General features: G+C 40.7%; 1 protein-coding gene and 1 long non-coding RNA gene across 9 annotated transcripts in view; one reads left to right on the top strand and one right to left on the bottom strand.

Moving 5' to 3' along the window:
• The window catches only part of TERF1 (telomeric repeat binding factor 1), a 35,409-nt gene extending 34,026 nt beyond the window's left edge, over positions 1-1,383 (bottom strand). For 2 of the 5 annotated variants that reach the window (XM_045049576.1, XM_003999889.5), the window contains exon 1: positions 1,033-1,382. In XM_045049576.1, coding sequence (XP_044905511.1) covers positions 1,033-1,339 — 307 coding nt within the window. In that variant the 5' untranslated portion in view covers positions 1,340-1,382. Of the gene's footprint in view, positions 1-1,032 lie in introns of all 5 variants that reach the window. The other 3 variants (XM_045049577.1, XM_019822782.3, XM_045049579.1) reach the window with 2 other exon arrangements.
• Positions 1,384-1,431: 48 nt separating this feature from the next.
• The window catches only part of LOC109496037, a 102,222-nt gene continuing 86,806 nt past the window's right edge, over positions 1,432-16,847 (top strand). Inside the window, exons 1-2 of one of the 4 annotated variants that reach the window (XR_006592203.1) lie at positions 1,432-1,727; positions 3,501-3,577. This is a non-coding gene — a long non-coding RNA (uncharacterized LOC109496037). The remainder of the gene's footprint in view (positions 1,728-3,500; positions 3,578-16,847) is intronic. The other 3 variants (XR_006592202.1, XR_006592205.1, XR_006592204.1) reach the window with 3 other exon arrangements.

Here is a 16,847-nt window from a genome sequence, read left to right as displayed (position 1 = left end):
CTTGCTAATACTGACAATTGAAAGAATTCTGTAAGTCCACTTTTTTTAAATTTTTTTTTTTAGTTTTTTTATTTTTGGGACAGAGAGAGACAGAGCATGAACAGGGGAGGGGCATAGAGAGAGGGAGACACAGCATCGGAAACAGGCTCCAGGCTCTGAGCCATCAGCCCAGAGCCCGACGCGGGGCTCGAACTCATGGACAGCGAGATCGTGACCTGGCTGAAGCCGGACGCTTAACCGACTGCGCCACCCAGGCGCCCCAAGTGTGGAACATTCCTTTTAACCTACCAACACTTTAGACTGCTTGACTAGTCCACTCCTCTATAAACTAAGATTACCTGCCTAATTTACGGGATGACCATGAAGATGAAATGTGTCGATACTGTTTTCTGAAGTGTTTAATTTTATACTAAATACCAGCTTATCTTTCTGTTCTCATTGAAAAAGCCAGTCTTCTCTGAATCTGTTTTTGTCCATCGCTTACAGACTGTGTTGTGCAGGCAGTAAATTTCATTGACAGTGACTTTTATTCTGCAGGCAACCAAGCCAAATGAGATTTAAAAAGCTCACAAATTAATAGAAAACACTGATGCCTGGGTCACTTGGAGGCCACTGTGACCGCTGTATAAATGCCATCACAGGAACACAACAAAATTGTGAGTTGATAAAAACAACAAATACAAGCGCCAAAGGAGAAAAAGGACTTGAGACGCTGGGCAATTTTATACATTTTAACTCGTTTGATCCCGCATCAATTCTAAATGGCGGTCTAATTCTAATTCTCTCTTTACTGAAGAGAAAAACAGAATCTGAGAAAAACTGAGAAGCTGCAAACAGGCGGGTGCGGGATTCGAACCAACTTCAACTCAGAGCCTCGGGTCTTGCGCCGCAGCAGCCCGGGTCCCCCGACCCCCCAGGGGTACTGCGCTGCAAACTGGGCTTTGACAGCTCGCAGAGGTTCCCGCCCCGCTCAAAAGTCGTCGTCGCCCCCGGCCTCAGCGCAGCCCCGAACCGGGCGCGCCCAGCACTCACCCTCTGCGCTGTCGCGGGTCCGGTGGAAGTCCTCAGAGCGGCCGTCGCGGAAGGCCCGGCAAAGAGAGAGGCAGAGGAAATCGAGCATCCAGCCAGCAGCGACCGCCTCAGCCTCGGCCACTAGGCCCGGGTCTTCCTCTTCCTCTGGGACCCCCACCTGCACCTGGCATTCCAGCAGTTCCTGGCACTCAAACTGCTCCTGATCATCTCTCGGCGTTTCTGCCATTCGCTCTTCCGGGGGCTCCGCGTCCTCCCCATCCGCACGCCCCCGCGGGCTCGGAGCCGCCAAGACACCATTTTCCGCCATGTTAAATCACTCGCGCGAGTCCGCCCCCGCCCCAGGCGCCGAGCGACGATTGGCTACTGCGGGAGGGCCCTGGGCGGTGCCTCGAAAGGTCTCTTCCGCCGGCGGGAAATCACCAATCACACCGCCAGGGTGGGCGAGCGACTTAAGCCTTGCATTTGATTGGCCGAGGCCTGCTCCCGCTTCAGGATGTTGAATTCCCCGCCACGCTGCAGCCGGGCTTTGTTGGTAAACTGGACTACTACGGACTGGGCGACTAGTGAGGTTAGGAGGTGAGGAGCCTGATAAAGGCAACATTGCTTTATACTCCTGATAAAATGCAACATTGACGGCAACAGCAACACGGTTAGTTAAAATAGAAAGCATTTTACCCGCAGTGTACTTCAAAAAGGTAGGTGATTAGAACTTGTCACCGTTATCCACGCCTAACACTTTAGGCGGTAGTATTCACTTAACACAATACGTGATCACCAACCAAAACCGTTACAACGGACTTACATCCAAGCCTCTCCAACCTTAGCGTGCATCACAATCAGCTCGGGGGCTTGTTAAAACGTAATTGCTGAGCTTCACGCCCAGAGTTTCTGTTCTGTAGGTCTGGATGGAGGTCCTTGAATTTGCAAGTATAACAAGTTCCCAGATGATGCTAGGTTGCTTGTCTGGAAACCACATTTTGAGGATCACTACTCTAGAAAGAGTATATTACTATGGAAATGAATTTAATTAGGGCCTTAAATAGATATAGAGTTCAGCTTGTACAACACTAAGTGAATGATTATTTTGAACTTTGAAACTTAGAGCATAAGAGGTGATGGGGGGGGGCCTCTAGTTATGTTCTGTTTCTCTACGTGGGTGATAGTTACTTTTGAACATGATTTATGCACGTTTCAATATTCAATATGAATAAAAAGTTTACTTTAAAACCCTTTATAACACATCCAACATTATCAATCCTTTATGTGTTTTAATTTTACACACAGTTTAAATGTTGAGTCATTTAAAGCACAATATTGCAGCGGTTAAGAATGCCTAGGTTGGAATGTCCCCTACCAGTTATCCACTAGCTGGGTGACCTTGAAGGAATTATATCTCCATTTTCTTTTCTGTATATTGGGTATAATAATAATAGCCTCATCAAAGGCTTGTTGGGAAGATTAAAAGACTTGACAAATATAAAGAATTTAAAACGAAACCAGGTACATAATACGTGCTCAATATTAGCTGGAAAAGCAGGGCATTTGTACTATCTGGAAAGAGAGTCATGTGTCAGACGGGAATGCACCTTCAAGCTCTAATGGCCCTATAGAAGGTAAGTCCTGCTTGCAAACAATGGGGAACAGGGTCTAAGGGAGTAAGGGTTAAGGTACATTATGAACATAGCAAACAAACACTGGGTTTCCAAACTGAAACTTTTTTTTGCCATGCAAGGCTCTCACGTGGAGCCTGCTTCTCCTTCCTTTCCTCCAAGCCTCCTCTTCTTCCCAGCTGGAGTTAAGGGTTATTCTTAAGTGTATCGCCAATTTATTCAAAGCCACAAAGTAAACATATTTTTCTATGAAATCAATTTACTGAAAGATTCAGGGAAGTGAAATATTTTTTACTATTTAAAGCAATGGTGTATAATGAAATGAGGTGAAGAATTTCATTAAGATTTAATCCTAATCAGCAACAAAATTTTAGTTTGGGGCTACATCCAGCTATATACTACATTCTCTGTCTTCTTCCCTTGCTGGTATTTCACTGAAGAGAATTTAAGAAGCGCTGGCCTAATAGGGTGGGTCAAAAGTTATTTTAAAATTTTATCCCAACAGAAAGTCAGTAATACAGAGTTTTATTGGGTTGTGGGCCAGAAAATAGGCCTGGAGGAGGAGGTCTCTCAGAAAAAAAAATTTTTTTCTTAATTTTTTAAACCTGCCCATCAACAACAACATGGATGGTAGGTTTGTTCCTGTAAATAATACTTTGACATCACTATGATCAGAAAACTCAGCTGTAATAAGTATGAAATACCTACAATAAAACTTATAATACATAAAGTCCCAATAACACTTTAGCCATATTTAATTTAATGGTATGATAGATAATTCAAACACATGGCATTTCAGGAAAACTTATGCAATTCGTAAACATTCTGAGATGTGCTTTTTTTCTTTTTTTCTGGCAGGAAAGTTCATAATGTATCATTTCCTTCGGGACTGCTTTCAAGGTGATGGATTCTAGTAATCTGAGGTGAAGAAATGGGTGAGTGGGGAGAAAATCATGAGTGTGGGTAATATTAGAAGATTATGTTTCTTGCACACTTGAGTATATGGACTGAGATCCATAACTGCTACAATTATCTTAGTTAAAAGGCTGTTTATTAGGGGAGGGATTTGATTTGTTTTGTGATGTTCTTAAGAGCACATCATGATCTTACTTACAGACCTTGCTCTATTTACAGTGGGGTTATGCCCCAATAAAACTATCATAGGTGGGAAACACTGTAAGTCAAAAATGCATTTAATACATGTAACCTACTGAACATCACAGCATAGCCTAGCCTACCTTAAATGTGTTCAGAACACTTACATTAGCCTACAGTTGGGCAAAATCATCTAATATCAGAGCCTATTTTATAAGAAGGTGTTGAATATCTTATGCAATTTACCGAATACTGTACTGACAGTGGAAAACAGAACAGTTGTAAGTATATTGGTTGTCTACCCTTGTGATCATGTGGCTGACAGGGAGCTGCAGCTTGCTGCTGCCGCCAGTATCGTGAGAGAATATCTTACCAAATACTGCTAGTGGGAAGAGATCAAAAGTCAAAATTCAAAGTATGGTTTCCACTGATTCACACCATCAAGAAGTTGAAAAATTGTAAGTCAAACCACTGTAAGTTGGGGATTATTGTAGGTACTTTTGAAACATTCTTTTTTTTTTTTTTTTTTAAACTAAGTACCCGGTGTGTGATGTACATTTGCCTAAAATGGGGTGTGGTAAACATAAAGATGTTATCCTTCTCCTTAAAGAGTTATAGTCCAGTTGGGACACACTCATCCACATATATACCCACTGTACATAAACATCAGACTAATGCGTGATGCTTATAAAAACCCTAGTAGGCGTTTGGTTGAGGGAAAGCATCTAAGCCAAAGAGATTTTGGTAAGAAATTTGAGCAGAGGTGCTTAGTATCCTTGCAGGCACAGAGGACAGAAGAGAGATCTGGGTGCAAACTAGTTTCTTTTTTAAAAGTAAGTTTAGGGAGGGGCGCCTGGGTGGCTCAGTCAGTTGAGCATTGACTTCGGCTCAGGTTATCAACTTGTGTTTCTTTTTTTTTTTTTTTTTTTATAATTTTTTTTCAACGTTTATTTATTTTTTTGGGACAGAGAGAGACAGAGCATGAACGGGGGAGGGGCAGAGAGAGAGGGAGACACAGAATCGGAAACAGGCTCCAGGCTCTGACCCATCAGCCCAGAGCCCGACGCGGGGCTCGAACTCCCGGACCGCGAGATCGTGACCTGGCTGAAGTCGGACGCTTAACCGACTGCGCCACCCAGGCGCCCCTGAACTTGTGTTTCTTGAGTTCAAGCCCCACATCAGGCTCTGTGCTGACAGCCTGGAGCCTGCTCGGATTCTGTGTCTCCCTCTCTCTCTGCCTCTCCCATGCTCTCAAAAATAAATAAATATTTATTAAAAAAAGAAGTAAGTTTAGGGAGCCTAAAACACTAGTTTTACTGTCCTCACAAATAGTTCTCAACCTCAGTTGTGCGTCAGATTTTCTCATTGGGCTGAGGGAAACTTCATATTCACTAAATCAGAATTTCTAGGGGCAAGGTTTGAACATTTGGGTTTTTCAAAATTTCCCCAGTTGATTCCAATACAGAAACAGGTTGATAGCTACTGAACCACACAAATAAAATGATAATAGATAAGTGCCAGATTTCGACTCCACTTGGAGGTAGTGGGCACTATAGGTAAATATGTAAGTATACATATACACATACATATACATATACATATACATATACATGCGCACACATGTGCACATGTATATGTACTATATATGTGTACACATATATACATATATACATACAGTATAATTCCAGTAAAGAAGCACACTCTTACTTATGAAGACTTCTTCCTTAGTCAGAATCAAATTAATATCAAGGACTAAAAGAATATTTAGAACTAAAATGAAGCAGGTTTCAGGAAGGAACATATTTTAGGCAATTCTTATTCTTTAGAGATTTAAAAATATTTAGAAGATCTTTCTAGCCCCTTGAGATATTTTAGGAGGTATTATGTGCTTTTCAGGATTAGCGTGCGACATGACTGACAGAATGCAGGCATCACCCAGGTGCTAGTTCACCCTGCAAGGAAATGCAGTGGGTTAAATGCTGAATGTCCAGTATTGACTCCCCATGATCATTGTATTTTATTGCTTTATTTAAAAAAAAAAAAAAGCAACCTTCTGGTGTATGTCTTTAACAAGTCATTGGTTAGCTAATATTTTTAATAAAAATGAATCTACCAAAAGTGAAAGCAATAACTTGTGTGGGTGCAAAAGAAAATGACTGTAAACAGCTGGGGACCGGAGGAAGAATCCTGTTTCTAACTATTTCCTCCAGAAACAAACCAACTCTGGATAAAACAATGTATCTGGTGATGTGTTCTACCCTGGATGGAAAAATAAGGGGAAATCTCTTGACTGCAACCCTAAGAAATAAATTGTTTGGTCAGCTTCTATTTATTAAAGCAGTGTATGAGCTACATATTTTTAATTTTCTAGGAGACACATTTTAAAAAGTAAAAAGAGGTGAGATTCATTTTATTATTTTCTTATGTTTATTTATTTTTGAAAGAGAGAGACAGAGCATGAGCCGGGTAGGGGCAGAGACAGAGGGAGACACAGAATCTGAAGCAGGCTCCAGGCTCTGCACTGTCAGCATAGAGCCTGATCCGGGGTTCGAACCCACGAACTGTGAGATCATGACCTGAGCCGAAGTCGGATGTTTAACCGACTGAGCCACCTATGAAATTCATTTTAATACGATAATTTATTTAATTCAATATATCCAAAATATTGTTTTAACATGTAATCAGTATAAAAAATCACTGAGATATTTTATCTTTTTAAAATGTCTTCAAAATTCTATGTATATTTTACATTTACACGCATATCAATGTGGAGTAGCCACATTTCAAGTTCTCAAATAGCCAAATATGGCTAGTGGCTACTGTATAGGACAGCACAGTATGATGCAGCTGGGATTTCAGGCTCTGAATTCAGAAAGACCTAGATTTGAATTTTTTCTCCGCTAATTTCTAACTCTTTACCCTTGAGCAAACTGATTAACCCCTCAACACTTAACTCCTATACGTTAAGAATTACGACACCTGCTTTAAAGAGATGCTTGATGAATCAAGGACTCAGTAAATAGTCTTAGTTGTTGGTAGTTTATCTGTTATTTTCCCACTGTGCCAAGTGAAAAGAGGATCTGTTTCAATCTACCTCTTTCACTGAGGAGGTTTGTGAGACCTTGGGCATGATTCTTTACTTCTTTGTGCCTCTTTCTTTCTCTGTCTTACAGAGAAATAATGGTATTGCAAATGGGGAAAAGTTTTTCCTCAACCCTCCTAGGGTCCCTGGCTGTGTCTGAAAATTAAACTGACAATGACAGATTCATAGGAGAAAATGATACAAACTTTATTGAATTTTTACGTGTACAGGGGAGCCTCCACAAGAGAATGAAGTGTCAAAGAAGTGACCAGAGTAGGAAGGTTTTATACCTTTTAGATGAAGAAACAGTCATTTTGTGAAGTTTGGGCGGGAGGTAGTAGATGGTGAAGAAGTGTCTAGGAAGATAAAGGTTAGTTTAACAAGGTTTGTTTATATAGACTTCTTGGCCCCAAATTCCTGGTCTCTAGTGATGTCTTCCCTCCTCCTGGCGTAGGGAGGGTACGTTTCACATGGGAGTTTTATGGCCTGTTTCAGGGAAAAAGAGTGATGGAGGCCAGAGTGACCTTCCTGGTTCTGCCATTTACACAAAACTTTTTAAGCTTAAGATATTTAACGTGCCCAGGTGCCACATTTTGGGGTAGTGTGTCCTGAACCCCATCACTGTGTAGCTCAGAGAGCTGGCATGAGGGTTAAGTGGGATAATATATGTGCAAATGTTCACAAACCCTCAATAAACATTTCCCAAAGTGGAGCTAGAGACATTCCACGTTGGCCCAATTTGTGATTTAAAATCACTTAGGTTGTGGTGGTAGTTACATGATTGTATAAAAACTCATAAAATTGTATTCCTAAAATGGTTGGATTTTACTGCTTATAAATTACTCCCCAAAATCTCAATTAAAAAAACAATTTGGAGGGGCACCTGGGTGGCTCAGTTGGTTAAGTGTCCGACTTCAGCTCAGGTCATGATCTCACGGTCGGTGAGTTTGAGCCCCCTGTCGGGCTCTGTGCTGACAGCTCAGAGCCTGGAGCCTGCTTCGGATTCTGTGTCTCGCTCTCTCTCTGCCCCTCCGCTGCTCATGCTCTGTCTCTTTCGGTCTCAAAAATAAATAAAAACATTAAAAAAATTAAAAAAAACAATTTGGGAAATTCCTGGTTTTAAAAAAGTTAGCAGTTTTCTTTTCCATTAACTTCTCAGAGCCACATACTAAATGCATGCATTAATGTGGACTATGAACTTCTGAGTGAAACATCACAGACAGCATGTCTCATAATTGATCATTGCACTCATTTTTCACAGGATGTTCTGTATAATTATTGTACCAACAAACATGCTTTGCCACTGTAAACTGCCATACAGATATATGCAGATACCAGCTATTAAGATTATTTCCTGATACCCGTGGTGCATGGGTAGCTCAGTCAGTTAAGTGTCCAACTCTTGATTCAAGCTCAGGTCATGATCTCACGGTTCATGAGATGGAACCCGTGTTGGGCTCTGCACCAGGCATGGAGTTTGCTTGGGATTCTCTCTCTCTCTGTCTCTCTGTCTCTCTCTCTCTCTGTCTCTCTCTTTCTCTTTCCCTCCCTTTTCCTTCCCCCACCTCTCTCTCTCTCTCTCAACAAAAACAAACAAAAAAGATTATTCTGTGATACCTAAGAGTTATGGAAAACTCAACATCATAGACCAATTGATCACACCCTCCTCCTGATACATTTTCTTTATTGGACTTGCAGGCTGTCATCCCCTTCTAGTTTTCCTCATACTTACTAGCCACTTGTCAGTATTCCTGTTGGCTATTCCATGTCTTGCTAAACTCTAAATGTTGGAAAAACCTCATCCTCAGCTCTGAACCTCTTCTTGATTCTCACTATATTCATTCTCGTTGATCTCCTTTTCTCCTGTTTTATTTTTTTAAGGTTATTTATTTATTTATTTTGAAAGATACAGAGACACTGTGAGTAGGGGAGGGACAGAGAGAGAGAGAGAGAGAGAGAGAGAGAGAGAGAGGATCCCAAAAAGGCTCCACACTGTCAGTGCAGAGCCCTATGCGGGGCTCAAACTCACGAAACCATGAGATCATGACCTAAGCCAAAACTGAGAGTTGGACGCTTAACCAAGTGAGCCACCCAGGTGCCCCTTTTCCTCCTGTTGTTTAAGGTCATTTAGATCTTGTTGAGATTCAGACATAAGTCTCCCTCCCCAACATTTCTGCTGAGCTACCCCATACCACTGCTTGGATTGCATGCATCTAAATTTGACAAGTCTGTATATATCCCCACTCTATCAAACAAGACCCACCCCTCATCTTCCCCCTGATGGGTTTCAGGGCAGGCCACCCTAAAATATGCCACTTTGATTACTGATTATTGATATTATTTTGATTGATATTGATTATTTAAAATTAAAGTTACTTAAGAAACAGCTGGTACAAGAAGGACACTCTGACCCTTCTCTGTTCCCCCAAAAGTAGGAAGTAAATTCCCATGCGAAGGGCACCCTCCTGCACCTGGAGGGTAAGAGGTATCCTTATCACCAGAGATAGGGAATTCAGGACCAGGAAGGCTGTATAAACAAACCCTGTTACTTCTTTATCAATTTCCTCCATCAAGCCCAAACTCCTTGTCTTGTCAGTTTTTCACAAATTTATTATTTCTTTGTCTAAAAGATGCCCACTTTGGTCACTTCTCTGTCCTATTTTTGTGAGCTCCCGCACATACAAGATTAAATTTTTCTCCTGTTAATCTGCCTTACGTCAATTTAATTATTACAACAGCCAAAGAAACTAGGAGAGAAGAAAGAGTGTTCCTCCCCTACACCTCAGTAAATGGCAGTTCCACACACTTAGCTAATTAACTGGGCCCCAAACACAGGCTTCATCCTTAATTCCTTTCTTTACCACACACAACACTTGTAGTCCTTCAATAGCTTGGCTCAGCTCTACTTTCATAATAGATCCAGACTGTGACGACTAACCATAGTCTTCATCTCCACCTTTAGTTACGTAGTCATCATCTCATTTGGACCCCAGTAGCCTCCCAATGGATCTCTTTGCTTTTACCCCAATCTTTTGTTTTCCCACCTGCTCAAATCTATAATGGTTTGTGATCACTCTTCTAAAAAAAATTTTTTTTTTAATGTTTGTTTACTTTTGAGACAGAGACCGAGCATGAGCAGGGGAGAGGCAGAGAGAGAGGGAGACACAGAATCCGAAGCAGACTCCAGGCTCTGAGCTGTCAACACAGAGCCCGACACGGGGCTCGAACTCACAGACTGTGAGATCATGACCTGAGCTGAAGTCGGACGCTCAACTGACTGAGCCACCCAGGCACCCCTGATTTGTGGTCACTCTTAGAGTGAAGTCCAAACTCCTTACTAAGGACTAAGATGCATTATATGACCTTGTTTCTACTTATGTTTCTAACCATAGCTCCTGCAAACTCTGCCCATTGCTCACTCTGCTGTAACCATTCTGGTCTTCTTGCTATTCCTTAAATAAGCCACGCTCACTCTTGCCTCAGGGCCTTTGCGCTTGCTGTTCCCTCTGACCTGATTGTTCTCTCAAATAACTGCATAGATCTCTTGGTAACCCATTTCATTCAAATGCCACCTTCTTCAGAGAAGCTTTCTTTTTTTTTTTTTTTAAGTTTTTATTTAAATTCCAGTGAACAGTGAACTAATATTAGTTTCAGGTGTACAATTTAGTGATTCAATACTTACATACAACACCTGGTGTTCATCACAACAATTGCACTCCTTAATCCCCATCACCTACTTAAGCCATCCCCTCATCCACCTCCCCTCTGCTAACCATCTGTTCTCTGTAGTTAAGAGTCTGTTTCTTGGTTTGCCTATCTTTTCTTCCCCTGTGATCATATTTGTTGTTGTTGTTTCTTCAATTCCACATATGAGTGAATTCATACGGTGTTTGTTTTTCTCTGACTGACTTATTTCACTTAGCATAATGCCCTCCAGCTCCATCCACATTATACACAAAAATAAATTCGAAATGGATTAAAGACCTAAATGTGAGACATGAAACCATTCGAATCCTAGAGGAGAACACAGGCAGTAACCTCTCTGACATCGGCCACACTAGATACATCTCTTGAGGCAAGGGAAACAAAACCAAAAATAAACTATTGGGACTTGAGAGAAGCTTTCCTTGACCAATCTAAATATCTCTCATCTGCAATACTCTGCATAGCATGTATCACTCACTGATCGTATTTGTATTTTAGGTTTTCCTTTGTGAGTTTCTTTCATTAAAACATAAGATTTATGAGGGAAGGTATTTTGTCTGTCTTGTCCACTACTGTATTCCTAATGCTTAGAAAAATCCCTGTCACATGGTAGGTGTTCAATCAGTACTTATTGAGTCAATGTATGTTGCAGTTTTCTTAGACATGACTAGAAGAAATTGATATCCAAAAGAATAGAAAACATTCTTACCATTGAGATTTATAGAATTTGAAAACTTCAGCTATTAAGTACTAAATAATACTCTAACATTTATTGCATGTATTCAGAAAAAACCCAGAGCCTTCCAATTCTGTCCTTACCCCCTTTCTCTTCAGGAGGTCAGAGCAAGTTCCATCAGCTAGATACTGATGATGATGATGATGATGATGATGATGATGATGATGATGATGTTGATGTCAACCATACCTAATATTTATTGCATGTTTAATGGGTGCTGGGGACTTTCCTAAGGGCATTGTATGCATGGTCTCATTTAATCTTCCAGCAAGTTTATTAGGTAGATACTATTATGATCCTATGGTTTTATAGAGGTTGGGCCTGCAGCACAGAGGGTTGTTAACGCACCCATGACTGGTAAGTGAGCTAGCTACTTAGTAAGATTAGGGACCCAGGACCTGAAACCGGGTACTGTGACCCCATGCTATTCCTGCTTATCCCTAGAAGTCTCCCTCTAGGGGAGCAGACATGAACCAGAGTCGATTTTCTTTGTCACTTTTACTTAGGCCTGGAGGTCTACTTCCCCTTTCTCTCTGCTAAAGAATTAAAGCCAAAAGCTCTCATGCATATCAACTTTTGCAAATAAGTGCATAGCACTGCTAGACGCTCCTATTTAATGACTCAGGATGTCACAGCACATTAAATTATTCTTTCTCACAACAAGATTATTTCAAATGGAAAAGAATAATATTTTGCCTTGTTTAAAAGAGTGGATCCAGAGAAGTTGTTATATTTGACTCATCTCAAGTCCCAGTTGCTGGAGTCAAGAACAAATCCTAGCTTCTCTCATGCCAAGGGACCACAATCTTAGTTTTTCTCATGCCAAGGGACCACGGTCTTAGTTTTTCTCATGTCAAGGGACCAAGAGGTTTTGCATGCAGGAGGATGCTCAATTTCTGGTCAGTTAAATTTCAGAATAGAGAGAAGAGAGCCACTGTCACCACCCTTTGGGGCCCAGATGGGAGTCTCAGAAAGCCACAAGGAAGGGAACGTGGTAGAAATCAAGTGCATCCACATCAGTAGTACACTAGAATTCTTTATAAGCCTTATCTACGTATCAGAGTTCCGAACAGAGAGTCAGAGGGGGGTTGGTCTCCTGGCCTGCAGCTCAGCAGTGTGACCTACTTGATACCTACAAACTAGGTAACTTCTATTCGCCTTGGTTTCTTCCTTTGAAAAGTGGAGGTCCCTGAGGAAGAGTTGCCATGAGGACAAATTACTTAACCAACGAAGTCACTTAAAATGCTGTCTGGCATATTGTAAGTGCTCAATAATACTAACTCCTCCTGGTTTTCTCCTTTGTCCTGATACTCAAACGCTGTTGTACAGAATCCCTTTAGAAATTACCTTACCTACCTCTATTATGAAGAATCACGTTTTCCTTATCAGTTTAAGTCTCAGTGTTTTGGGTTTTTTCCCCAAGGGAGGGGGACAAGATCACACTAACAGGACAATTCAACCAGCAGAAAGGGGTAAATTTCGGAAAGAAATGTGTGTGTAATCCCATTTTTATAAAATCCCAGTTTTATAAAAAATTTAAAACCTGCCACACATTACACTCTATATTATATATGATACTTTCATATGAAGGAGAAAAAAATTCATGAGAAAGATGAATACTAAGTAATGCCCCCTTGACAGGGGAGGAAGGAACTGTTTTCAGGAAGGGGGATGTAAGAGGCCTCACATATATGTAATTATTTTACTTAAAAAATGGGAAAATGTTAAGATTTGATAAGGGTGGGTGACAGGTATGTGTTTATTATATTATTTTCTATACTACACAACTTTGAAATACTTCATAGAATCATTTTTGAAATAAAGATATTCAGAGCACAGTTGTGCCTTAACAATTCCTATTTATTTATTTATTTATTTATTTATTTATTTATTTATTTAGAGAGTGCAAGAGGGGTAGAGACAGAGAGAGAGAAAGAGAGAGGGAGAGAGAGAGAAAATCCCAGCCAGGCTCCATGCTGTCTGCACAGAGCCCAACACGGGGATCAGTCCCATGAACCATGAGATCATGACATGAACTGAAATCAAGAGTCAGATGCTCAACCAACTGAGCCATCCAGGGCCCCCCTTAACAATTCTTAATAACAGATTTGGCCAGCATTGCCTTTCCAAATTAACCAATTCCTTGACTAAAGAGATGAATTTGACTACTTATTTTGTCAGCTTTGGTGATATATTTCTTCTTCCCAGCAGAGGTCACTATCTAATGGAATATTCCGGTAAACAATAGAATACATAGTATATAATGCCCCCTCACGCAAAGATTTTCAGTCTTAAAAAAAATCTGTCATATTCTTTATTACTAGCTTACTTGTAAGGCCAACATACAAGAGGGTAGAATGTGAGGTGGGATCGGGGCCAGAGATGTGTGAAGCTGGTTTGAAATCTTCTGCACAAAAACAAGTAACATACATCAATGTGGTTTACTATGTTTCCTCTTTTGGCAACCAACATCTGTAAAAGTGTGCCCTTACTCTCTGTATGGGACCTTACTATTCTTGCCTAAATATATACTAATTCTCCCTTCTCATTGGATGGATAGTTTGAATACAGAATGCACAATTACAAATTGCTGGGAGAGGGGCGCCTGGGTGGCTCAGTTGGTTAAGCGGCCGACTTCGGCTCAGGTCATGATCTCGCGGTCCGTGAGTTCGAGCCCCGCGTCGGGCTCTGTGCTGACAGCTCAGAGCCTGGAGCCTGTTTCGGATTCTGTGTCTCCCTCTCTCTGACCCTCCCCCGTTCATGCTCTGTCTCTCTCTGTCTCAAAAATAAATAAACGTTAAAAAAGAAAAAAAAGAATTGCTGGGAGATAATTGTTCCATTTTTTTTTTTTTTTTAGTCTCCAGGAATACCACAGAGATGTCTGTTGCAATTACAGTTTTTAATTTTTTAATTTTTTAATTTCTGAGAGAGACAGAGTGTAAGTGGGGGAGGGGTAGAGAAAGAAGGAGACACAGAATCTGAAACAGGCTCCAGGCTCTGAGCTGTCAGTACGAAGCCTGATGTGGAGCTTGAACTTGGGAACGGTGAGATCATGACGTAGGCTGAAGTTGCAGGCTTAACCATCTGAGCCACCCAGGCGCCCCAGCAATTAAAGTTTTTAATCTCTGTTTGGAAATTTTTTTCCTGTCTGGAAGCTTTTACAATTTCTTCTTTATTTATAGTCATCTGAAATTTCATGATACTCTTTCTTAATGTAGTTTTGTTTTTATTTATTGTACTAATCCCTTGGTGATTACTTTGAATTTAGAAAGTCATGTCCTTTTAGTCCTATCTCATATATGTGATAAGCTGTATTATTTCTGGTAATTTCTTCCCCTCCATTTTTTTTTTCTGTGTTCTCTTTCTAGAACTCCTAATAAAGAATGACCCTCTGACTAATTTAGTCATTTTCAAAGGCTTTTCTCTCTATAAAAATAGTCTCTTTATCTTTTTGGTTTTACTTTTGGGGAAATACTCTCAATTGAGATATTTCTTTTGAAATTCTTATTTCTATTAACTTATTTTTTAATATCTAAGAGCTCTATCTTTTCCTTGGAATATTCCTTTTTAAAAGTTGCTTATTGTTCTTGTTTCACAGATGCCATATTTTCTTTTATCTTTCATAGGATATATATTATGGTTTGTCTTTACTATGATTACTTATGTTTTCTATCTGATGTCTTTGTTACTTGCTTGTTTGTTTTGGTTTCTCTCTTTAATATTAAATGCTTTCCTGGGTGCCTGAGTGGCTCAGTTAAGCTTCCGATTTCAGCTCAGGTCATGATCTCACAGCTCATCAGTTTGAGGCCCACATTGGGCTCTGTGCTGACAGCTCAGGGCCTGAAGCCTTCTTCAGATTCTGTGTCTCCCGCTCTCTCTGATCCTTCCCTGCTTGTACTCTGCCTCTCTCTCTCTCAAAAATAAATAAACTTAAAAAAATTAAAAAATACATTAAATGCTTTTCTCAACTGCCTCAAAATCCTCGTTTATATCTGGGAATGGAATACTAAGCACCTAACTGGAAGTGTAGGGGAGAAACAACGTTTACTCTACCCTGCTGGCTTCTTTTGGTTGGTCTATTAATTACATCGATATTAGACAGATTCATAGGAGAAAAACAAATTTAATTACATATGCACAGAAGCACCACAAAGATTTGAGAGTCTCAAAGAACAGCCAAGCAATTGAGGCTTATATGCCATCATGAGCAAAGGAGAAGGGACAGGGGTCTGGGTCTCCAAAGAGAAGGAAGACAGTTCACAAGAAGATAGGAAGAGCAAATGTTTGGTAAACAAATGTTTGCAATGTCATTCAGAGACAATGTTCAAAGAGAAGACCTTGAACAAACAGGCCCTGCCAAGTTCCCCCACAGCTTAGCACACAGAGCCCGTATACTCTTTGTAGTTATCTCTGGTGATAGCTCTGTTCCTGGACCAGGCCCTCTATCTAAATTCTTTTAGACAGTTGAGGAGGGGGTCAAAAGCTCTTCCTGAATCTTTGGGGCTTTAATTATCTTCAACTCAAAACTAATCAGCATGCCAAAGTGGCACGTTCTGGGGAGACTCGTTCCGAACTTAGTCAGCAGCCATATATGTTAGTGGGACTTGTCTACTGTGGGCCACATACAGAATGATTGAGAAGACCGTAATCCTTCATGAGAGCCCCTAACCTCTGCCAATTTTTATGATCTCTTAGTCAGTTTGGGCTGCTATAACTTAAATACCATAGACTGAGTGGCTTAAACAACAAACATTTATTTCTCACAGTTCTAGAGGCTACAAGTCTGACATCAGGGTGTCAGCACAGTCAGGTTCTTGGTGAAGGCCCTCTTCCTGATTTACAAATGACTGACTTCTCGTTGTATACTGACATGGGGGGAGGACAGGGTGAGAAGAAGCAAATTCTTTCCTGTCCTATTCATAGGAGTCCCATCCTCATGACCTGGTTACCGTTCAAAGGCCTTGCCTGCAAATATCATCACATTGGCATTCAGGCTTCAACATGAATTTTGGGAAGACACACATTCAGTCCATAGCGGCATCCATAGGTGTTTTCTCTTGAGCTGGATGGTTTCTCGAGGGACAACTCCTGTTTCCAGCACAGTGCCCTAGCTCACCTCAGCTGGGTCTGTGTACCTGAGTATATGGCTGATGAATCTAATCATGTGCATGGGTGGTTGAAATAGCTGGGATTTACCCACACTTTTTCAGCTTCATGCTGCACCTCTGCCTTCAGAGGTCCCTACTTCTCCTTTCTTAGGTTGTCTAGAGTTAAGAACTCCCTCATTACCAGACTTTAGTTTTTGTATTATGCAAAGTTAAAAACCACTAATCTAGCTATTTTCCATAATTTTGTGGACATCTGTTGTCTAACTGTTGTCTCCCCATCTAGTCTCTATGTCACTGAGGCCTTCTGTCTTTTATTTATTTACTCATTGACTTTCATTTTAGGGAAGTTTCAGAAAGGAGATAAGAATATGTTCAATCACCATTATAAACTTGAATTGTTTTAATGGGTAAGTTTGTTTGTTGTTTTGTTTTGACCATATCACATACAAGAAAGTTAAAGCCACAGAGATATATCTTGC

Source organism: Felis catus, chromosome F2 (assembly GCF_018350175.1).
Source record: "Felis catus isolate Fca126 chromosome F2, F.catus_Fca126_mat1.0, whole genome shotgun sequence".
Taxonomy (NCBI): Eukaryota; Metazoa; Chordata; class Mammalia; order Carnivora; family Felidae; genus Felis; species Felis catus.
This window is presented reverse-complemented; position numbering and strand designations above follow the sequence as displayed.